Below are 20,510 nucleotides of genomic sequence, written 5' to 3' on the forward strand. Positions count from 1 at the left end.
AAACTAAGAGCTGAATTTCTCCCCTGCCAGATGGTACAGAAGTAGCTGCCTGCATTAATCATTTTGTTCAGTAGGGTTCTGTTCACATAGGCAAGCAGTGCAGCACTGCACAAGTGGAGCTGAAGCACAACGGTTGGTTGGTGCTTAAAGCCTAACGTGAAGACAGGCACTTCATACAGGCAGCCTTTCCAGTCTAAGCCCTCTCTTCCAAGACCACATTTTACACAAGGCAATGAAACTCCAAGAAGTATTTGATTTAAAAGTCTCACTAGGGTCTTCTAAAACTAATTCCCATACATAGGTGATACATAGCTGATCGTAATGGTCTTTTCCAACCAAACTATTCTATGATTCTATGATGACTGTTGCCGTTCCTAGCTACACAGTGTACTGATCATATGGTGGGATCAAACAAACTGCAAAGAAGAAATTGACTCTCAAAACCAGGAATTTTAGCAGAATTCTTTCATCTGAGTAGATTCAAAATCTTGCAGTTACCTTAACTATAATGGTAATCTTAAAAAGGAGGTGCCAAAGTCCCTCCGGAAGACAAGATGAATGCCCCAGAAGAAGATGCCAGAGTCTTTCCAGAGGATAAAACAAAAACAACACCCCCACTAAAGCAGCCTGATTCATAGCTTAGCTGACCTCTGAGCAAGGCACAAAACTGCTACACATTGCTTGTTGAGATAGATGCATGGTGCACACCTAGGGCCAGGAACTGGTGCAGACAGTTGATGGAAAATACGCTATGTGGCCATAAGGTCCTCAAACCAAAGCAGTCTCCTAGATCACCTCTGTGTCCAAAACAGATTGCACCGAGTCAAATGCCCGTCCTTCCTTTGTGGCACATGCGCCACTGTAACTGCTCCAAACGCAAATCAAAATGTGGACTAGTGTGACGTTCAGGAGGGTTGTTTCAGTTGCCACACCTCATCTCACCTTCAGGGCAGAAAAAGAAGTAAGAGAATGCAAAGGTAGTCTAACTCATCGGGGGGGGAATCAATCGGAAATAGAGTCCCAAGTGTAGAATTAGACAAATTAGCTATATTTTGTTCTTTTTTGTACTAACTTTGAGGATAATCACAGCTGTTAGAAGTTGAGAGAAGAGGTAAGTCATCACAACTGTATATACTTGCTTTTACCTATTTTAACAAATATGAAGCCACCCCTTTAGAATAAGTTTTACAAATCTACAGACTTTTAAAAGTCAACGTGAACTGCCACAGGGTTTGTGAACTGCTACAGGCTTTGGATTCCACAGGAGCTCTTAGTGACCAGCAACAGTAAGGGGCAGCACCCAAAAAGCAACTGTTCTTTTTCCTCACAAAAATAAACACATTTAAACAGCACAGGTTTTTAGGACAGGTTTACGGTTCTTCTCCACAGACCCTAAGGGGGAGTTTATACCATACTTCTTCCTTTTCCTCACTAATACAGATGCAAGACAATTAGGTATCTGTTTTATTTTTCAGGACGTTTATTTTGTACACAAAGTTTTAAAAGCCAAAGAAGACTGAAAATTTTTAGCATTTCCCTGAAACCAACATTTTCTAAATTAACATGAAAGCTTGGTTATTCTACTCCTGCACTTAACAGTTCACATAGAGTAAATTGAAGGCACTGGAATAACAAGCTTTTTCTGCCACAAAACAATTTCCTTGAAAGGCTTCCATAGTATGAACAGGCTTTGCTGTTTTGTATTCGAGGACCAGGCCTTCTCCCATTTCAGTTTTAATTAGTTTGGTATTGACAGCTTTACCAGCATTGCTAAAATTAGTGCTTAGCCTTATAATAGCTTCAGATGGAAGGTTAGGAATGATAGCTTTCAGGTCTATTGTCGATTCCTGCCCAAAATTGAGAACCATCATAAAGCCTCTGTCTAAGCCATCCAGTTCCCTCACATACACAAAAACATTACTGTCATTCCAGACGTAGCACATCCACCCCCGATGAATGGGCAGCTCATTGTTGCGAAGTGAAGTTAGCTCTCTGTACAAATTCAGGGTTGAGTTGGACCCGGTCATCTGGATCTGCAACAGCCAGCATTAACAGGGTCATGCCACTGGATGTAGGAAATAATACTCACCTCATACCCAGGCAGTCTGCCAAGAACGCACCTATCAGAATTCCATTTTTACCATTATCCCTCTTCAAACTTGTCTGCAAATTCCACTGAAAAAACTGCTTTTTCTCATTGCCCTTCTTGGCACTTGTGGAGTGTCAGAGGTTATTAGGCAGGACAGAATTTCCCCAGCACTAACACTATGTCTTCCTCCCACTATGTCATAATAACATTTATACAGGTATTATGTATATACACAGCCATTCAAAGCTTGATGCTGAAATTTTTTCACCAAGTCTAAGTGACCAAAGTCACAGGGTTTGTTTTGTGTTTTATTTTTCCTGTCTTCTATTTATTTTTGTCTGGTTTCAATTCTGGTCAGCACCGTAGATCAGCAAAATCTGTGATTCACTGCTCAACTGCCTTGAAAAAAATGTTTTGTTTAGTTATGTTAGAGATGGTCTATGTTAAGTTCTTGTTACAAAGCCAGTGTTTTCTATAGTAATAGAAGTGAAAAAAAGACCAGATTTCAATTTAGTATTAACCTTTTAATAATTTTAAAGAGCCAAATTGCCACATCTACATCGTCACTGCAGATGCCCTGCTTAAATGAATATAGATTACGGAGACTCCTTGCTCGTGCAAGCATTTCCTTTTCTAATAGAACTTGTTAGGATTCAATGCCTTTTTATTTTCCTCCCTTGAGTTTATTCTTACTAACTACACTACCAATTCCCACTAAGGAAAAGAAGTCAGAGCTAAATAGGTACATTAAACTATATCTCAACCATTCGTGTCAGTTACACATACAGATACCTACTTCAACATTGACACTTTGGTAGTCAGAGTTAACCGGTAACCAGCTACTGTTCCCTTCAGTAAAACCAGCATTAACTTTGCCATCCCACTGCATGGGGGATTTCTCTGGAAAGGTCACCTAGAAAACAAAGTGGTGTCAGAGCCAGTAGCAAGAAATTACTTGTTTTGATTAGTATATTAAAAAGTTGTCCCTTGAATAGCATGTTCTCGCATCTTCCAAACGATCACCATTTCAGTATTGCTTTCTTTGGTTTAAGTTAAAATTTAATAAGGAGGCTGTAATCCTGCTCCAAATGTGAAGAGAAAGAAAAGAGAAGGCTCTGGGGAGATCTTATAGCGGCCTTCCAGTACCTGAAGGGGGCCTACAAGAAAGCTGGGGAGGGACTTTTCATAAGGGCAGTTAATGACAAAACAAGGGGAAATGGGTTTAAACTGAAAGAGGGCAGGTTTAGATTAGATATTAGGAAGAAGTTCTTCACTGTGAGGGTGGTCAGACACTGGAACAGGTTGCCCAAGGAAATTGTGGATGCCCCCTCCCTGGAAGTGTTCAAGGCCAGGCTGGATGAGGCTTTGAGCAACCTGGTCTAGTGGAAGGGGTCCCTGCTGATGGCAGGGGGGTTGGAACTAGATGATCTTTAAGGTCCCTTCCAACCCAAACCATTCTGTGATTCCATGAAAATAAGAATTAAGACAGTTCCTGAAATGGAGGAGAATGGATGGTCTCATGGATACAGCATCACTGGATAAAGTGTGTAATTCCCAGATTCCTCTACTGGAGTTGTCTCCCTTTGCAGCAGATAGTTGGCTAACAGTTTACTAGTGACACCTAGGATAGTCTGATAAATACCTAGACATGCAGTGAGTGAATACATGAGGTAATGAGTCCTAAGAAAAGATGCTGTTAAAGTAGCAGTAAACAGCTAGCAAAATGCTATTCAGCGCCTGTTCATTTGTAACCATCACATTTTTCACCTTAGAACTCAAGTTTACATTTGCACAGGCTGCAATTTGAACAGGATTGTTTGTGTTAAAAATATAAAATTATTTCCAAGTGCAAAAACTTCACTGAAAACCAGCTTTTAGCTGATTAAAAAGTGTCAGTGCAAGAAGTCTAAAGTTCTCATCTTGAAGAATTCAGAAAAATTCTGAAAAAGCTTCCTCATTGTTATTGAAGAGCTTGCCAAAAGATCTGACACTTAAATTTAATGATATAAGAGGGCATAAAATATTTTGCACATACTTTGAATGTTTGTTTTCCACGAAAACTGTTTTTCATATAAAGGGCACTTTTCAATATAATCTGTCAGAACAGCAGCTCAACAAAAGAAATTGTCACTTTGCTTTGTGACATTATAAATAATGGGTTTCTCCTTTTAGCATGTTCTGAAAAGCAGGGAGAAAAAAATCCTACATTTTCAACACTGGTAACACTCCCTTTCATCTTTCAACTTCTCCTGCAACATTTCAAATGCTGAGGCTAAAAACTATGCCCTGAGCAAATACTCTCCATCTTTCCAAGACACCCATTAATCAGGGATTCTTCCTCTCCAGACTGAATGGAGAGTGGTTTTGCGTTGTTACACAGCCGTGAGCCACAGGGTAGCCACTAAAGGAGAGTAAACCCTGAGGAGCCAAGGGCTACTTTTGTGAAGAGTATCATTCTGTCAGCAGTAATCAGCAGCAAGGAGAAAATGCAGGAGGAATTTTGACCTAGGAAATGAGATGTCCTTTTAAATCAGAGAATCATTTCCTCACATCTGAATCATACAAACCTGGCGATGGTCCTCTGCTGCTTCAAGTACCTCTTTTCCCTTTGGTACAAAGATAGCCAACACTGTTGGGAACATCATCAGAGGCTGTCTCTCTCGTTCCCTCACAGAAGCTTTCCATGGTGAGAACAGCACGTGCCAAGCACTATGTTCTCAGGGTACTCAGAAGGGCTCATAAGAGGCAGAGCTGAGCTGCTCCCATACATCTTGGGCAACGAGACACAACAGAAGTCATGTACGATCGTAGAAGAGACAAGAAGTTACAGGGGCTGAACATGAAAACTTTTAAATTACACAGGTTAGCACAGCATGAAAGGCACAGGGACTTTGTCTTAATCCCCTGACCTCAAATAAACTTACTTCTGAAAATTTCTATAATCTAACAAACACAAACATCATGTGCTACTCGTCGCTATGATCAAGGGAGCTAGGCACCTGGTTCCCAGGCGCTGGCACCTAAATCCTTCATAGAAAAGGATCTAAAAAGACAAATCAAAAAACCCTGCATGACAAGAGAAAGCCACTTCTGCTGGCCACCAGGCAATGCTAAGCAGGGGCTGGTCTGTACACCCACCCCTTTCTGAAGGCCCCTTCTTCAGAGCTTGGGCATGCTGTAGAGAGCTGTGGCTTGGACAGGTGCCTTTGCATAGTCAGAGCAAAGCAGTCTGCAGGAGATGGTGACTGTGGCTCCGGTACTATATGAACTCTGGTTTCCTTAAAATAGCAGCCAGGAAATGGACTTTGACTTATCTATTAGGGTACTTCTGTGAGAGGATGGAGGTAGCAACTCGGTTCCTCTTGCCTTGGACGACTGCAACACACTTCTCCTAACCACTAGCCCAGGCCTGGTGTTGACACTTGCTGCCCTTTCTGCTGAAGCAAAGCAAAGCAACACTGCTGCAAACCATGCAAGACTGATTCAGCAGAGGACAGAAATCAGGGACAATTGCGGTCTTGCAGTTCAGACAGGCATCACGGCCTTGGTTCTGGTGTCTGGTCTGGCCATTTCCGGGTGCTGTACAACAGTTTTGCCATGGGGAACACCAAAACCATCTGCACAGTGATAAAGACTAGGTTTGGTTAACTAAACAGAAGTTCCATATTTTGGAACGTTCTGTTACTCTGAACTGAACAACAACAGGATCAGAGTTCATACACTCTTCACTTACATTTTCCGATGCAATGTTCTCCATGCCTATTTCTTCACCATAGTAAGTTACAGGAGTACCAGGGAGGGTTAAAAGCAGCATGTTTATAACATTGACATACTCCTTCCCGATCCGAGATGAAATCCGAGCAGCGTTAGGGCTTCCAACCTGAAGAAAACATCATTCTCTTAAACATACATTGTAAAATTCCATACGTACGTGAAATCAGCTAACTAATTTAATAAGGTAGGAGGGTTTTTTTCATCTTTCTTTCTTTCTTTCCCCTCCAGGCCTGTAAAGTCAATTATATTTTTTATCTTGGTGCCAGTACAAACTTGTGACCCAAAAAATTAAGCACACAGGAGCTCAGCCAGCAGCACATGAGGCAGAAGTGAGGAGAGATGACAAATAACAACTCTCCCTCAGATTTTTGCCATTTTCTCTGCTGTGTGAAGGTGGTGCTTGTTTTGAAAAGATCTCTTGCACATCCCAAACATGCTTCCTAGCAAAGACCATCAAGATTGTAAGTTAACTGCCCTCAGCTGCCTGCTCTGTTCTTCCCTGGCACTGGAAGGTTTCCAGCATCCATTGCACTGAGGCAGTTTATGGCCAAAGCTCATTGTACCACTCCCACCCTCACTGGTGGTTTAAGCCAATGCCCCATACTCCACTGGAGACACCGAGGGAGAGGGACAATCATCAATTCCCTTCTGTCACCCTTGCACAGGGGGTGTAACTGCCATCGAAGGGCAGGACAGCCAGCCAGCCAGCTGGCCAACGCCAACGATGGTGACTACAGCAGCTGAGTTTCATACGGGTATCTACAGTAGCTCAGCCGTAGGCTCTGGCTGCTGCTGATCCCACTGAAATCAGCGTGTATGTGTGGCGAGGTTTTTATCACCAGAAGAGGAACTATCACCTATAGAAACAAGCCCTTCCTACAAGAGTTGGTCTAGAACTCTTACCGCCCAGTTTGGCCATTTTCCTGCAGGCATGTTTTTCATCCACAAGTTGACAGCCTCAAAAATACTGTTGCCCGATAGATTTTTCATGTTAATTAGGTTGAAATTGAAGGGAAAATCTGCTTCTTGGATAAAAGTTGTTCCATAATACATCATTGTTGCTTCAATGTCTTCCTTTTCATCATCATCAGAACCCATAAACCTACAAAGAAGTACACAAGTATCTTTTTTGGCTCATTCTTGGTTTGCACAGAGCATAAGGAAGATAGGAATAGTGCAGGACAAACTTAGAAAATAAAACAGCACTGAGAATTATGTTCACTTCTCTCCTCATTAAAAAAAATTAACAGAGAGAAACACTTTTTGTGTAAAGCAAAGAAGGATAGTTATTTCTTGGAAATTTCTGGAGAAAAAAAAAATCTACAAGAATCAACATGAGCTTGTAAGTATCTGACTGAAGTCTTATCTTTCTGAATCCACATCCACATAACTCCATTCCAGCAACTGCCATGCTTTCCTATGGGTCTCCCAAATTGGACATGAGCCAGCGATGCACCCTGGCAGGAAAAAGGGCTAATGGTATCCTGGGCTGTGTTAGGAGGAGTGTTGCCAGCAGGTCAAAGTAGGTGATCCTTCTCCTCTACTCAGCATTGGTAAGGCCACACCTGGAGTACTGTTCTGGGCTTCCCAGTACAAGAGAGACATGAACATACTGGAGAGAGTCCAGCAAAAGGCTACTAAGACCATGAAGGGACTGGAGCATCTCTCCTATGAGGAAAGGCTGAGAGGTGTGAGACTGGGCAAGAGAAATCTCAGGGAGGGAATCTCATCAATATATATAAATATCTGAAGGGAGGGTGCAGAGACAACTGAGCCAGGTTCTTTTCAGTGGTGCCCAGTGCCAGGACACAGAGACAGTCGGCACAAACGGAAACACAGGAGGTTCCCTCTGAACATTAGAAAACACTTTTTCACTGTGAGGGTGACTGGGCACTGGCAAAGGTTGCCCAGGGAGGCTGTGGAGTCTCCCTCCTTGGACACTTTCAAAAGCCATCTGGACATGATCCTGAGCAACCAGCTCTAGGTGGCCCTAATGGGCAGGGGTGTTGGGCTAGATAACCTCTAGAGGTCCCTTCCAAACTCAAGCATTCTGTGATTTTAACAATCTCTCACTATGTGCCTGATATGAACTGTCCTATTAATGTTACACAATAAATCAGCCACAGGGCTGATTAATTACAGTCTCTCTGTGGTTCCAATGGTCGCCCATTCTGTTTACTTTTGTAGTCCATAGATACCACAAAGCTACCAGGGCCGCTTTCCCACACACATTGGGAAAAAGGCAACATAGCCTATGCACCACTATTTGCATTTGAGGAAGAAAATTTTTTATGGCATATTATTTAAAAAAAAATAAAATAAAATAAAAAAAATTAAAAATTACAAACATTAGAGAAAAATTCATTAGCCGTAATAGTGATTACCTGTACCGGCCAGGTTCACTGCTGAACTGATTTATGGTTTGACGGAAGCTACGGATGATATCATGCATTCCAACTTGTGTTGTCGTATAGTCATGGTAGAGCTGGGAATAGGCTGTGATACTCTCCTGAAAGAAGAACGCAGTATTTCCCACTAGTTCACCAATATTTTAGATTTCATAACTCTCCAAATTCTTCCCGTCCTTTCCTGAGACCATGCACCAGTCCAGATAAATTTTAACTGAAAAGAGTTTAGCATACCAACGCTAACAGCGCAGATGTGAACTGCACTTGGGGAACTCTGAAGACAGGATAGTGGAGGCATGATTATTTTTGGATCCCGTCTTTCAAGAGGTAAAAGTCCACCCACAGCACTAACCAACCAAGCCGTTCTTGGAGCAGCGAGCACAGCAGCTGCTGTGGCCACACATCAGGCTGGAAAGATGGACAACATTGTTGTTGTAACTTTCAAAGGCAACGATACTTGTGGAGCTGACCAATTTTATGTGATCCTCAACTCCACAGGGGAACAGCGTCATAGTACTGGCACTATCCAGGAATGTCCCCAAGTTCACTGCCTCAGCAAAAGCAAATGGCATAAATAAGTGGGTCCGTGCTTCTGAATGTGTCTGGTCACCTCTCGCTCTGACATACCGCCAATGTGAGAGGGTTTTGTTTTATTACAATTCCTACTAGCAACGTAGAAGAAATACATGCTAGTGGCTGCCACAGGATCTGAAGCGAGGAAGAGCTCTGAGCTTACCTCCTGTAGTGGGCTCCCCAAAGATAACCAATCCACTACTAAAATCACAAGACTGGTCTTTTTAGAATGTAAATTGAAAAGAACTTTATTTTAAACAGAAAAATCAGTGCAGCTGTGTCAGAACAGAAATATGAAGGGTCTATGGACAATTCTCCTCCTACCCACAGGGCCCCTGCTTGCAGGTATCTCACTGACCTACATCCTCAGCCCAGGGGCTTCTTTCTTATACGTCCTCCTTCTCAAGAGACCCCTGGAGCCACCTGCCTTCCAAAGGACATGACTGACTCAGTCTTCCTAAAGCCACAATTAAGACCCAAAAGAGCAGAAACAGACACTCTCTTGCCCCAGTGGGAAATACAGGGAAAAAGCAAAGACAGAACAGATACATTACTTGACTCTGGGACTTGTTCACTTGAGGCTCATCCCGTAGATGCGTTGCTTCTAAAAGGTATTTAACAGCACTGAAACTAAATCCATCGATTCCTTTGCCGAGCCAAAATTTGATAATATCCTAAACAAAGGTAAAAATTCAGAATTCCAAGTGAGTCCATCCCATTCATAACAGCACATACTTAAAAATTAAACTAAACCTGTTGGTAGGTATTAATATGTAACCTTTTTTTTTTTAACTTGTACTTCAAATTTTAGTAGAAGTTAAATTGAATCATGTTGATCTAAGGTCAAACTAAGATCTGAATAAAGCATGTCTTATTATTTCATCCAGTATAAAAAGAGACTGCTTTGTAACTTCTCCCATAATTCACGTGACCAAAGCCCGGACAGGCCTCACTAAAAGCCGTTTCTAATCTCATCCATCAAAACAACTGGGCTCGTGCTAAGCGCCTCGTTGGTGAACACCCACCATGGCTGTACACAATTAGAACACATTGATTCAAAGATGCAAGAAATGTTGTTCTGCACAGACCTTGTGCTACCAATTTTCTTTTCATACAATAGAGCTCTTAAAATGTTTGTTCTCTCTTATTTGACCGATGTGAAACTTTTTGTTTTATTTTCAGGCTTATGTGTTGATTTACAAGAACATGAAAAATTATTATCCAAGTTAACTGCCATTGATTTGTAATTTCACTATCAAATTCAGAGGTTAGTCACTATTAGTAAAATTATATCCCACTTCAGTAGTTATTATATCACTACAGTTTTAATTGCTTTAGTTTTACAAACAACTCCAAAGTTCAGTCCCTCTTGAGAGGTTTCTGCAAATGTCGTTTTAGACCAGATACTTTTCTTCATCTGAGGACAAAAACTTTTTTTTTGATTGTTTTTTGAGAACAGTTATTGAATTGCCTTTTTTTTTTTTTTTTAATGTATGATGTACACTTGCCTGAATGGGCTGGAGTAGAACTAGTCCACACTCAAGCTTTTTTTGTTTGGCAAATAAAGACTCCACCTTACTGAGTTGTATTTTCTCAAAGAGCCATTCCGAAAGCAGCAGCTCTCGATATGGTGTCTGTCCAATACTGAATCCACCAAAAATTAATTCATGCTTATGCATGTGCTCATCACAAAAGCAGCACCAGGCATCAGCAGTGCAAATATCAAGCACTGACGTGCTACTCATTGAGACTGATCTGCTTTTATTTATGCAAGAAAGCTACAACATGCTGGCTGCTGAGTTTCATTGCTCTTGTGTGCCCTGTGGCTAAACCAAAGACTTCAACTTCTCTGGAAGAGTCCATTTGCTTCTTGTTGAGTCCCCCTAACTTTCTGAAACAGGATTTTGCACTAAAATACTAGACAAAGATTATTTTTTAACATGCTGGAGCAATTTATCATGTTCATAAGCATTTACCAAAGGTTGGTGTTACCAGGCCAAGCTTAGTAGTTTTTATTTCTTTGCATAGGAAATGCAGCATCTATTTGCCCCTGGAGCTTCAGTAATGTATCAGGTACCATTAAAACAAACAAAAAACCAGCCATGACCATTGAAAAGTATGTAAAGTATGTGTAATAGTAGGAAAGTAGGTGCAAGTGGAAAGACGTGGCATTAAGGGAAGTACCAAGATGCAGAGAGGTTACTAGGGTAACCTAGTACACTAGGGTAGTTCAAGGATCAGTCTTGAGAGCAGTCTCATTTCATGCTTTAGTTAGCAAGTATGATCAAAAGTGCTTTGTTTCTTCATGCACAGGCAGTACCCATGGTGAGGGGAAAGGCCTCAAAGGGACAATGAGACCATCGCAGTAGAACTGGGCAGCTGTGAAGACTATTGTGCACCAAAATTCAACAGTACCAAGTAGCAAACGCTTCAGGACTAAATCGAAACACTTGATGCAGCTGTACGATCTGATGGCGAGGAAATTTAAAAAAAGAAGCCAAAAGCAGCAATTGTCAGACTCCCCATGCTCAGGTCCACTGCCACATACTTTAATGAATTCTACACTGTCTGCTGGGAGATCTGATGTGGACAGGCATGAGGTTTCATCAGAGCACTGCCTTGCTCAGTGAAGCCCATCTGTCTCTCTCCTCTGCAAAGTCATCAGAGGTGTAGACAGATCGAAACTCACTATCTTCCTGGTATCCAACTCCTTGTAATTCAATCAGCATTGCCTCCTTTCTTGAAAATGCAAACGTCTCTTTGCTAAAACAAGGTGCTGTCCCCATATTTGACTGGCTAATTAACAGCTCCTTGTATCAACAGAGATAAAAACTTCTCTCCGCTTGGGTGATTGAGCTTTGTTTCAGCACAGGCTTTGCTTTACCTTCCACATCAGTCCTTCTGTTAATTGTTGTCCTTGATACAAACGTTGTCCAAATGTGCTAAGTGCCTTCACCTTTGGCTCTTGATGGAGACTAGAGCTGAAAGCAGGTGACTGCTTCCAGACAGCAGTCATGCTGAATTATTTGACTACTAGCACCAACTTCAAAGCAAGTAACAGCAGTCTTAGGACACAGAGAGAGAAGTATCCATGCCACTGAACAAGATTCTGCGCAGACACCTTTTCAGTTAAATTTGTTTAATTCTGGCCATCTGCATTTGATAAAAACCTCAGGCTGGAAGCGCTGCGAGGAGTACGTAGGAGTAAGCTAAACAAAGGGATGGGTGGAGAGTCTCAGTTCAGGGAGGACTGGAAAAGCCAACCCCACTTAATCTGTTTTAACAAAATTTGAAGGAGGATTTTGTCAGAGCTGAAAAACAAATAAGCATAAGCAAGGGTGGGAAAAGCTATTTCAGCTGATGGCCAGGTTTGGTTCACAGAGAACTAAGTGTGAAGAGTCTGCACGTAAGTTTAGGCTGAAAAGCAGAGGACTCCTGAAGCATCAAAGCAAATAAATTTTAAGATAGCCTTTAGTGGGAAGAGAAAAAAAAGGGAGATCCTTTAAAAGTGCAACAGCCTGTTCCAAAAACCCACCCAGATCTTGCCACGCACTTGTGAGAGCAGGGGACTTCACCCAGCTAAAAGCAATAGTCATACTTTCTTAGAATCCAGAGGACTGCAACACCACCCACTGTCAGGGTGGTTCACTTCCACTGTCACTTCCACTCAAGGACAATTTTATTTGGATTTTTGTTGTTGTTGTTGTTGTTACTTGTTTGCTTTTAAATTAAAAAGACTTGAACAAAGTAACTCTGATACTGGAAGCATTACAAGATAAAGCTTGAATTTTGCTTATAAACTCAATGTTGGTCTAGACACCTTTCTGTTTCAATAGTTTACATAAGCTGCAATCCTTAAATTACTTTCAAGTAGACTGTAAATTGTGTAGCACAAATAATCAGAGAAATTAAGTGTAGAAATAGGTGCTTTGCACAGCAGCAGTGGGTTACATACTTACATGGATTTCTTGTTGGACAGCAAGGTTGCGAAAATTTAAGTCTGGTTGTTCTTTCCCAAACTGATGAAAATAACATTGCTTTCTCACATCATCAAACTGCCAGCTGGAATTCCCAAAGACACTCACCTGCTCATATAAAGGGGAAATAATCAGAACTTTTAATTTAACAAACATTTACTCCTGTGCATACTTTAAGGTGTGATGCATTACAAGTATATAAAGCAGCACAAAAAGCCTAATCAATTGATTAAATTTTGAGTAGATTTTGGTACTCATGTTTTAAATTTCCTTCCCTACTAGTTACTCTCCCTTTAGTCATGCTTCACCATGTGTATCTCTTGTTCAATATTCTGTTTCATTGTGGGGGGTAGGTTTTTTTGTTTGTATTGTTTTTTAAGTAGACTTTCACTGGGAATTATTCAGAGTAGAGTGGAAAACATGGGTGGGAACATTTCTTTTGGAATTGTTTTTCCTAAAGCTCGTTAAAAATAGCTTTAGCTTACTTGGTGCTTTCTGCAATCTGGTATTATCCCTTTGAAACACCAACAACAGTCAGCATGTTAAAACATTAACTTAATCATCTCTGCAATGAAAGACTCCAAAAGCTAAGATACAGTAGCTGGTACAAAATACTAATTCCACCTTGAGTTTTTAAGAGCATACAAGTTGCTAATCATGCATCTATCAGTTCAAATTTCAAATACATACATTTGAAATAGACGACCCACTTTCTGCCCTGATCACCCTCCAGAAAAGGGAAAAAACCCAACACCACACTGTTTTGTTTCCCTCCCCACCACCCATGGTTTCAGAGGAGCTGAGATGAAGTTTCTAGAGTGGTGTACCCAGACACAGAAGAGGGCACATGTGAACAACTTATATACAACTATCCTTTTTTTAAAAAAAAATTTTATTAATGAGTGAAGATTTAACCCTAAAGAAAGATCCAAAATAATTTTTTAAATTGTTTGAAGTAGGAACTCCTCCACTCTGAGACGGTTTAAATCTTAATCTTCACTAGTGCATTCAGTAACATCAGTTTGTACCTCTCAACATTTATAACCTCACAGTCATTTATAAATGACCTCAGTCATTTATAACCCAGGATACATTGAGACAGTTGTGTTACAGCTGTGTTTTGCTTGGGATTTGCACGTGTCCCTTCCCGTGTTTACCCAGTTGTTTGGAGGAGTGACGGAACCAGCAGCCTGCGTGCAGTCCTGCCAGATGTAGTAGTCTGTGTACTTCCCAGTCCGATTGCGACTGAGCTGAAACCATTGGTGTTTGTCACTTGTGTGATTTGGTATTAAATCCATTATCACCTTTAAACCTTAAAAATAAAATCAAACCATAAAAAAACCCCATTAAATCCAGCCTTTTAAGACAAAGTCCATGTTTTTTCTTAATACAGTATCAGAAGTGTTTGGGCTTCCTCCTTCCCAGAGGTCTGGCAAAAGAGAAAGGCTCCTGCTAGAAGCATTCAGGCTCCAGGGACTGGTGAGCACATGATATTTTGAGCCAGCACAGCCCCGTTGGTTGCCCATAGGGGAAAGCACAAACACAAAGCCCCAGGCTACTGATGCAGTTAGTCTAAGAAGAGTCTTGTAAGTAGCTGCAACACATCTTGCTAGTATTACTTCCCCCTGCCCACTGCTGGGGAGGGAAAGAAGGGGGAAGACAAATCAGAACAGACTTCTGCTGTTATGAACCACTTTCACTCACTCTGACTTCAGCATCTGTCTCCCACCTTTTCCAGGTGGGAAAGGCACTTCAGCAGTCTAGCATCAGTGAACACACATTCTTCCTCACCCTTCCTAAAAGGTAGACATTTTTTGAAATCCCAAATGTTCTGGGGACTACCAAACCATTTCCCATTCAGTCCAACAGCTGTAAGGGGAAATGTCTGAGCAAAGATTTGCTCTGAGTCATAAATGCACCAACCAAGGACGCAATCACAGGATGGAAGCGCATGTTCCCTCCCAGCCCCACAATTGTTTTCCAGCTTTCTCCAGAAAGCAGGCATCAGCCATAAAATTCAGCCAGAAACAACTGCATCTCAGCCCTGATCCCCCAGACTACTAATGCCCACATCCATGCTTCTGCTCAACACCACCATGGGGGAGTTGCCAGAAGCACAAACCGAGAGTCTCAGACCATAACCCAGCACGACAGGGTACACCTGTATGATACCAGTGAATGTCTTTTTCACAGAGCTATTTTGCTCAGTGTTGCAGCTTACCTCTGTCATGTATGGCTGCAACCAGATTCTCAAAATCGCTCATTGATCCAAACATGGGATCAATATCATAGAAGTCTTCAGCTCCATATCCAAGGTCTTTTAAGGGGGACTTATAGAAAGAGGTGATCCAGATGGTTTTTATATTCAAATATGTGATATGGTCTAGTTTTTCTTGGATACCTGTTTAAAAGAAAAGGGCAGCATCTGTTTAAAAAAAGCAAAATATTTCTGTTGAAATGTGTTTGCTGTGGGCTCTCAAAGATGGTACATGGATCCCTCTGATACATAACCATCCCCTGTTTTCACTGATCTCGGGTAGCAAGGTAATCTTGACATTTCTTCAGGGATAGCATGAGATCACGGAATGGAAAATATTCAAAGCCACCTCTATAAGGATGATAAAGAAGGAATTTAAAAAAAAAATCAGATCAAAGCAAATTTCTATTCTGTATTATAAAAATATTTACAATTCCATTTAATAAATTTAACACTCACTTTTGAAAGCAAACTCCTACATTTTCTTAAAATGCAGCAACTGCATTGCTTTCCTATTTCAAGGAACATCAGTTAATCCTCAGACCATCCAAACTGAAGCACAATTTTGATGCAAGGTCCCAGGTTTTCCCAGCTATTACGAAAAGTCTCTTATGCTTTTCTTCTGGTTTTTGTTTGTTTGGTGGGTTTTTTGTTTGGTTTTGTTTTGGTTTATTTTAAATCTCTTATTTTCCTGACACATTACTACTGGCATGCAACTATAGTCAGTTTCTTCTTTTCTTTTGCTAGTAGAGTATGTTCTAGCTAGTGCTTCTTTTTTAGATGTTTATTGTCTGTTATGGTGTTGAGCCTTCCCCTTCCAAAACCTAGTCTCAGCTAAGCTACTGATAAGTGGCACTGCCCCCTTCCCAAAGCACTCCTAAGAGCTCAAAAACACTTAGACCATAAACAAAAAGTAACACATCTTTCTCTCTTTCTTCGTTTTATTTTTCCCCACTTTTTCTTATGGAGATGCAGCCAAATAACAAAGTTCTCAGCATCATCCGTCCTCCTGATTAAACTCGGTTTTGTGGAGACATTTTACTCTGATGGCAGTTGTGCTGCTGCCCGCTCTCAGCCCCACCTCAAAACATCTGTTCTAACTCCAGGCTTAGATTTAACAATTTGAGCAAGAAGCTCCTAGCTCTGTTAATGACAATGTGAATTGCCATTAATCATTAGTCAGACAACTTTTATTCCTCTCCCCAGTAGAGTGGTTTTCTCTACTGGGAGATTTCTCTATCTGTATTTTTTTTTAGTATATAAACACACACATATATAATACTTACATACACATGCAAACTACTTCTACATAGGTTTGCACATACCAAGAATGGAAATTCACCCACCTTTCAGATCCCCATTCCCATCCATGTTGCTGTCCTTGAAGGAACGAGGATAGATCCGATAAATAGGACTGGCCTGCCACCAATCAAGGCACTTTGGGGAGAGAGCAATAATCGCAATTGTAGCACACACAAGCAAGACAGCAGCAGTGATTATAAGCCAGAAGAGAATCTCCCTGGTGACTCTGTACCGGGCTTGGCTGGAGAACTTCAGCAAGACTTCCTTCGGCATCCCCGCATAGGGCTTCAATAGCTCCTCCACAGCCGTTGGGTCCACATCAACACTGCACGTTTTTGGCATTTCTTCTTGGCTAGTGGTGTCAGTCTCCTCATCATCTAAAGCCTCATTTTGAACAAATCCATTGTTCTCCACACCTCTCTTCTCGCTCAGCTCCATAGGTAAGCTCTTAGCTTTCTCCTCAACCATTTTACTTCACGGGTCTTGTCCTGGAGACTCTGGCCACAGCAAGGAAGTGCGCCAACACACCTTTGTTCAGTGAAATGTTAAGCAGCGTAATTAACATCTGGGTTTATAATCAATCCTGACTAACTGGTCAAAGTTCAAAAAGACAAAAAGGGCAAAGTGCTCCTGCTCTTCTGCACAATAAGCATCTTCAGGAAGATAACAAAATGCTACAAGAAAGCACAGTCTTCCAGGGAGGTAAGCCTATTGCCCGTGCCAGCCAAGCAGAGTTATGTTTACTGTTGCTTTCTCCAGTACATCAAACTTGGCTTCCTTTGGACAGTGGGGCAAAATTTGGGGGTTTTTTACTACTAAAAGATTTAGTAAATACGCAGCTTTCCAGACTGGTCATAGTCTCCCCTGCCTGAAGCAGTCTGAGCATTAATGAGGAGTTTAAACACAAGACAACAAGAGAATGAGGTGTTGACAACTTCTGCCCCAAAAGCAACAATAACAAACTAACTAACAAGGAAAGATACAAATGCCAGTTGCACTTCATTTCACACAGCTTAGAAAAACAAAACCCCCCAAACTAACCCAACCCAGCCCACCCACAACTGTTAAGCAGTAACCAGGACAAGGCACATACCAGCCCTGGGATTCACAGCATGTGACGGGTCGCTACACCCAGAGCTATCCCCAGGGTCAGGACAGGATAGCTCTGCACAAGAAAGACTCAAGAGAGAAAAATCCACTGCCCACTATTAAAAAATATTTTTTTTTTAAAAAAAAAAAGGTTTAAAGGAAAGTGATCTTACCTTACCTCCCTGCCCCTGTTTCCACTACTCTAGCCAGGAAAAAGCATTGCCCAAAGTCTGCACAAGCACACACAGACTTACACACCCATGTGCTCTAAGCCCCAGCTGCCCTGAAGCCAGTGGGACCGCATCCCCCAAGACAGACCCTCCAGCCAGTGCCCTCTGCCCAGGCATACCAAAGGAAACACAAAGCAATATAAATTCACCAAAAACCTGCCTTATCGCATGTAAAAGCGAACACCTGCCCACAACCATAGAGTCAGGGCCCAGTGGAGAAAAGGTGGGTTTTGGCCTCAAAAAAGTAGTTATTGTTTGTCTCAAACCATGGAAAAAAGTTTATAAACTAACGACTGAAAAAAAATCCAGCATGCCATATCCAGTTGATTGAGAAGCATGTTATTTCTTCCACAGCTGAGCTAAGAAGAGGTCTTTTTCTCTGCCAGTTTTAATCCTTTTCTTCCCCTTCCTCACAGCAGCGCCTGGCAGCAGCCTCGGCTTGTGCAGAGTCAGGCAGTTGCCAGAGCATGTGAGATAGTGGCAGTTGTTTCAGGGCCTGTAATTGCCAGGAAATTATTTGCAACAGTCACCTTTCTGATGACTCTGCAGCCTTACCATCACGGGACCAGCAAGCTGTAAAAGTTTCCAGGCAGGCCTGGGCACCCAGGGCACAAGCTTGGTACCTGGTTCGAATGTGTTGGTGTCTGTTTGCTGTGCACTTTGTGTTTTCCATAAAACCAACCGCTTCCGTCTCTCCCCTCTGAGTATCTTCATGTCAATGACTTCATTTCAGATTAAAATAGCAAATGTGGAAATATAGAAAGTTTTTAGATTGCACCACGTACACCTCAAGACCTTAGTACTTCTCATCTTGCTTTTTACCCAAACTCAGAGATTTAAACACACCTGTGACTTCCTTTCCAAAAGCTCCTTCAAGCACCCAAGCACAGTGGGTAGCAAAGCGAGTCAGAGGCAAGAGCAGAGGACAACCAGAACACAGCTGCCTGCTGTGGACATGTGGATCAGAGGAGCATCCGGAGAGGGCTCAGTGCTTGGGGTGGGAAAATCTGGGAACACTCACAGCACCCTCAGTTGTGGGCTGTTGGGTTTTGTTTGTTTGGGGTTTTTTGGTTGTTTGGTTTGGTTTTCTTGACCATATACATATTTCTAAACTGTGGGGCTGCCACAATACAGAATCAGAGTTGAGAATACAGATCTATATTTGAATAGATACAAAAACATAGGCACAGAGTACCTATGTACACGCACCCCTCAGCAGTGCCTATAACCCTCCAAAAACCTTGTCACTCACCACAGGAACAAAGCCAAGTCTCCCAGATCATGACACTGTGCAAAAGCACTGCCTACAAGATGAGGCTTGGCTTCTAGTGTGATATTTAGAAAAAGAGAGGTAAGTACTACGTAAAAAAAAAGTTAAAGAAGGACATTCTCTGAAAAAAGTCAGAGCCAGGAGCAACATTGACAAGCAGACGGTACAATTATTACAGTTATCCAAGTATCCATGTTGGTTTGTTTGTTTATTTTTAAAACGCATTCCCAGCCACAGCATCGCATCTGACAGGAGCAGCCACCACCCTGCTCATTCCAAGCCTCTCCTACCAGGCTAATGGGAACTGGCAACAACCTCCCTGCATTTGTAGAAAATGCAAAGGATGTATTCACGCTAGAAGACAATGTGCTAGATGACAAAACAGCCAAGTGTTAACAGTGACATCTTACTCAGATTTCAGTGCTTTTTCCTTCCTCCGTTCCTGTCCGTAACGCCACGCCTGCCAGGGGGGCCCACAGAGCCAAGGCCAGCCATGCTGTCTGTTTGCTCGGTACCACATCGTGGCTGCATCATGCAGAACTTGCCACAAGTCGTGGTTGGCATCTCTTTTGGAGAATGCAGCCCAGGTTTGAGGATCCTTGTGTTTACTGTTTTGCAGCATGGGCATACACAGAGAGCAGGTGGCTGTCAGGGCTTTTACATACTAGAGATGCAGATAAGCACTTCTACGAATCCCAAAAAGCATCCCTGGCATGTCAGTGGGCCACAGACATGTAATTTATCATAAAAAACAGCTGCTCAATGGGCAATGGTACATGACTCTGACTTAAGATGCAGTTTTGTGTCTAACTCACCAGTATCTAACGCTAATTTAATCAACTTTTATCCCTGACTGCTCGTTCCTGCCTTGCAACTGCTAGTTCCTGCCCTGCCTTGTGCCAGGTGAAGCATTTAGGCCACTGCACAGTAAACCAGGGAAACAGATTTGGGGAAAACATGGGAAAAACAGACAAACAAAAACAAAAACCCACTACAGAGCTCTATTCCTAATCTACCTGTTCCCCATGAGACCACACGAATGCTTCTGCCAGCCCAGTGCAGGAAGTAGAAGGATGAGACAGGGAGAAGGGCTAGGACACAAAGCACAACTATTCGACTGAGCAGGTCTTAGACAAGTCATATCCTTCTTGTGTAACACTCATTTTAGCACATTCCTGCCTGTCCCTTACAGAAAGTCAGGGAGCAGAAAGCAGTTAAGTCTCACACCCACAAACACTCCTGGAAACAAAGACAGGGAGAGGTTTTAAATTCTATTAGTGGCTTACTCATGATCATGCACAAAATCTGCAGAGGATCAGGCACCTAACCCCACTTCATCCAAGTACTACATCACTACTACCCAAAACCTTGTTGAGACTCTGGTTCCAAGTGAGTGTTTCAGGCCCACCCTTTTCTTTAAGCCAGTAAACATAATGGTGAGTACTGCCTGCATGGACACATGCACTTGGATCTAAAGATATGGGGGAGGTTACCCTTCGTATGCATATGTCTTACCACTGATAAAGGCCAATTTAATATTC

The 20,510-nt window shown here is 42.1% G+C and overlaps 1 protein-coding gene across 3 annotated transcripts; it reads right to left on the bottom strand.

Annotated features, from left to right (window-relative positions):
• Positions 1 to 1,466: 1,466 nt before the first annotated feature.
• Positions 1,467 to 16,848, bottom strand: SLC3A1 (solute carrier family 3 member 1). 3 transcript variants are annotated; one of them, XM_010175231.1, is made up of 12 exons: positions 16,425 to 16,848; positions 15,043 to 15,222; positions 13,979 to 14,133; positions 12,804 to 12,929; positions 9,399 to 9,518; positions 8,248 to 8,372; positions 6,767 to 6,965; positions 5,810 to 5,969; positions 4,316 to 4,325; positions 3,803 to 3,815; positions 2,886 to 2,987; positions 1,467 to 2,033 (listed from the first exon to the last, which is right to left on the bottom strand). In XM_010175231.1, the coding sequence occupies exons 1-12, from the start codon at positions 16,846 to 16,848 to the stop codon at positions 1,593 to 1,595; spliced, it is 2,055 nt and encodes a 684-aa protein (XP_010173533.1). In that variant the 3' UTR covers positions 1,467 to 1,592. The 3 variants fall into 3 exon arrangements, with proteins under 3 accessions (XP_010173533.1, XP_010173532.1, XP_010173534.1); XM_010175230.1 differs by lacking the exons at positions 3,803 to 3,815; positions 4,316 to 4,325 and having other exon boundaries at positions 2,886 to 3,002; positions 5,793 to 5,969; XM_010175232.1 differs by lacking the exons at positions 3,803 to 3,815; positions 4,316 to 4,325 and having other exon boundaries at positions 5,787 to 5,969.
• Between the last annotated feature and the right edge of the window lie 3,662 nt (positions 16,849 to 20,510).

This window comes from Antrostomus carolinensis, unplaced genomic scaffold, assembly GCF_000700745.2.
Source record: "Antrostomus carolinensis isolate BGI_N321 unplaced genomic scaffold, ASM70074v2 scaffold1939, whole genome shotgun sequence".
NCBI lineage: Eukaryota > Metazoa > Chordata > Aves > Caprimulgiformes > Caprimulgidae > Antrostomus > Antrostomus carolinensis.

Coding starts and splice junctions, on each gene's coding strand:
- SLC3A1 (XM_010175230.1), bottom strand. CDS start 16,848: ATGGTTGAGGAGAAAGCTAAGAGCTTACCTATGGAGCTGAGCGAGAAG. Junction 3,003..5,792: donor AGTGTATGAACTCTGATCCT/GTTGTTGTTCAG, acceptor TTTGTTTTCTAG/GTGACCTTTCCAGAGAAATC. Junction 2,034..2,885: donor ACCAAAGTGTCAATGTTGAA/GTAGGTATCTGT, acceptor TGGCTGTTGCAG/ATCCAGATGACCGGGTCCAA.